General features: G+C 32.8%; 1 protein-coding gene across 1 annotated transcript in view; it reads right to left on the reverse strand.

The window, feature by feature from the left end:
• The window catches only part of LOC117172455 (MAP kinase-activating death domain protein), a 149,809-nt gene that overhangs the window by 41,224 nt on the left and 105,984 nt on the right, over positions 1-2,601 (reverse strand). The window contains exon 28 of the mRNA XM_033360404.1: positions 1,611-1,790. Within this exon, the coding sequence (XP_033216295.1) occupies positions 1,611-1,790 (180 nt within the window). The remainder of the gene's footprint in view (positions 1-1,610; positions 1,791-2,601) is intronic.

Consider the following 2,601-nt stretch of genomic DNA (forward strand, 5'->3'; position numbering starts at 1 on the left):
GTATTAATAAAAATGTGGTAAATGTAAGACAGATAAAAGAGATTGCAGCTGCACATCGAGCCTCATGCATAAAACATTGAATAACGCCGAAATTAAACGTACCCGAAATGAAAACCGATAAGAGCGAAAAAAAAGACTCCTAACAATATGACCTATGGGGAAGTAGGTACGTACGGATGACAATCAAAATTCAATATAATTAATAGTCGTTATGAAAAAGTTCACACCGTCCGATAACACTTTCAGAACGCAATATATTGTTGACGAGCTGAATGTGAACTCAGTGGATTAAGAAAAGAATAAGAAAAGAATAGTACACATTTGAGTAACATGTATCACTACTGTTATAATCTATTATGCAATATGCTTTTGCTATCCTTCCACTCTTCCTCCCTTCTCTATCTTTTACTTCGAGTTTGTGAGTAAATTTAGAGTTTGTGTATTTAATGGTGAGTCTGATTGTTTAGGTTTCAATGGTTTTTGTTTATTTTGTATTGCTTATACCTTAACGAATTTTTATTTACACTGTGCTTCTTACTACTTTATTTGGTAAAATTGAATAATCATTTAGCTGTCAAACAATTGAAGAGATTTACTTTTGAATAATTTTCTTATCAGAAATACTCACCGTTCTTTAATTAGAAGATAAAAATTTGTGATGTTATTAGATTTGTTAGTATGTTCTTTAAATTATCTAAACTCTATGATGTATGCGCTCGCGTAATAAAGACATCGGACTGTGAAGATACGTTCATATACAAATTAAGCAGATCGTGGTGATTAGCGATGGGAGATAATATTGAGTGGTCCTTGCATCAATGCAATCAACGAAAAACACAGAGAGAAAATTCAATAGGTAATCGAAAAAGAAAAGTAAAAAAGAGGTAGAGGGTGGGCGACGGCTGCGACTGCTTCCTAGCCCTTCTACGTCTCGGTCCAACAGTTTATTTATTTTTTGAATAGTTTCTACTTGTGTTATTTTTTCATAATCCTCAATTTGTTTGTTATTTAACTATATTTAACCTTACTTAGCTTATTAGCTTATTACTTAGCTTATTTTTTACTTTGTTCCTTAAAAAAGATAGAAACGTAAAAATAGGAAAGAAGAAACAAAGATATGAAAATAAGCATATTTCCTAAGACTGAGAAAGATCAACTGGTGTCTTTGATTTTTTCTTCTTAATTTCTGCTTCCATATCTCCGTTGAACCGAGACAAGCGATATGGCCACACAAAAAAATCAATCCCTAATTCTCATTCGAATCGAAAAACTTGCGTCCGACTGCTGAAATAAATGCTACGTTACACCTCACTTTATATATCACTAATAGAGAAAAATAATCTTCGAGAAAATCGTACATTTTACTCGTACGTAGAAGATGCCTTAAAATTGATTAAAGAGTAAAAAAAAATAACTTTCGTACGAAATATCGGTCTAGCAACTACATGAAAAATATTAAAAAATGAAGAAACCTCTTATCGCATTTAGAGAAATCAACGCATTTGTAGGTAAGGTTAGAAAAATAAACAAAAAGTGGAGAAAAATTATCATATTGGATTACATCCGCTTCGTAAAAAAAAGAGGAATCCGGCTACGAGAGCTTGTCCTACCTTGCTATTAGCGAAGAGAAGACCAACGCCTTCCATGCAGACTTGAAGGAGACCACCTTCGCCGGTACGCATATCTTGTACTGGAAATTCGCCACCCAATTCTACGCCGACGTTGGCACCGCGACCTCGTGCAGCGGCTTTCTCCATCGCATCTTTTATACAATAATAAAGATCTTTGCACTGTAAATTAAAACAAGAATTAGAAAACATTCGCATGTATATTTTTAAAGTTAAAATAATACATCGACTTCCTCACACATTAAAAATACTGGAATAGATTTTGTTGCACCTAATTTTAAGATGGGGTTCTATTTCGCTCAGAGTTGGAGTAAAAAAATACTGACTATTGTTTTTGTCGCAAAATAATAAAAACCATTAACAGGAAGGGACGTGTCCTACCCCTAGTACGAGGCAACCAATATCTTGTGTAAATTGTACCATTCACACTACTAAGGAAAATGTTTGTTGCAGGGAAAATGTACTCTGAAATTAGCGTTCGATTCAAATTTTTTTTTTCTATATGAGATATTGGCGGAATATCGCATGTATCTTGCAGAATATCCTGGGTACGTATCCTCAGAATATCGCGAAGAATATCGTATACGGAGAAATCTCTGCATCTCTGAAATGCACAAAGGATATCTCAAAATACACTCAAGATATCCCATTATTGTCCCAATTTTATATGACAAGAATGTCCCCAAGATATCAAAATTCTATAATTTGGTATATTCCTGAAAATTCAGATATATGTATTACTTCTAATTATGTATATATTTAATCATATATATTCGCCACACTCTATACTATTATTGTATTCTATAATTTTATACTTTGTGCAAAATATCCAGGAAAATACCTAATATTGTTAAATGGTTAGTAGTAGTTTTAATGGTTAGATATCCCATTATTGTCCCAATTTTATATGACAAGAATGTCCCCAAGATATCAAAATTCTATAATTTGGTATATTCCTGAAAATTCAGATATA

Source organism: Belonocnema kinseyi, chromosome 5, assembly GCF_010883055.1.
Source record: "Belonocnema kinseyi isolate 2016_QV_RU_SX_M_011 chromosome 5, B_treatae_v1, whole genome shotgun sequence".
In the NCBI taxonomy this organism is placed as follows: Eukaryota; Metazoa; Arthropoda; class Insecta; order Hymenoptera; family Cynipidae; genus Belonocnema; species Belonocnema kinseyi.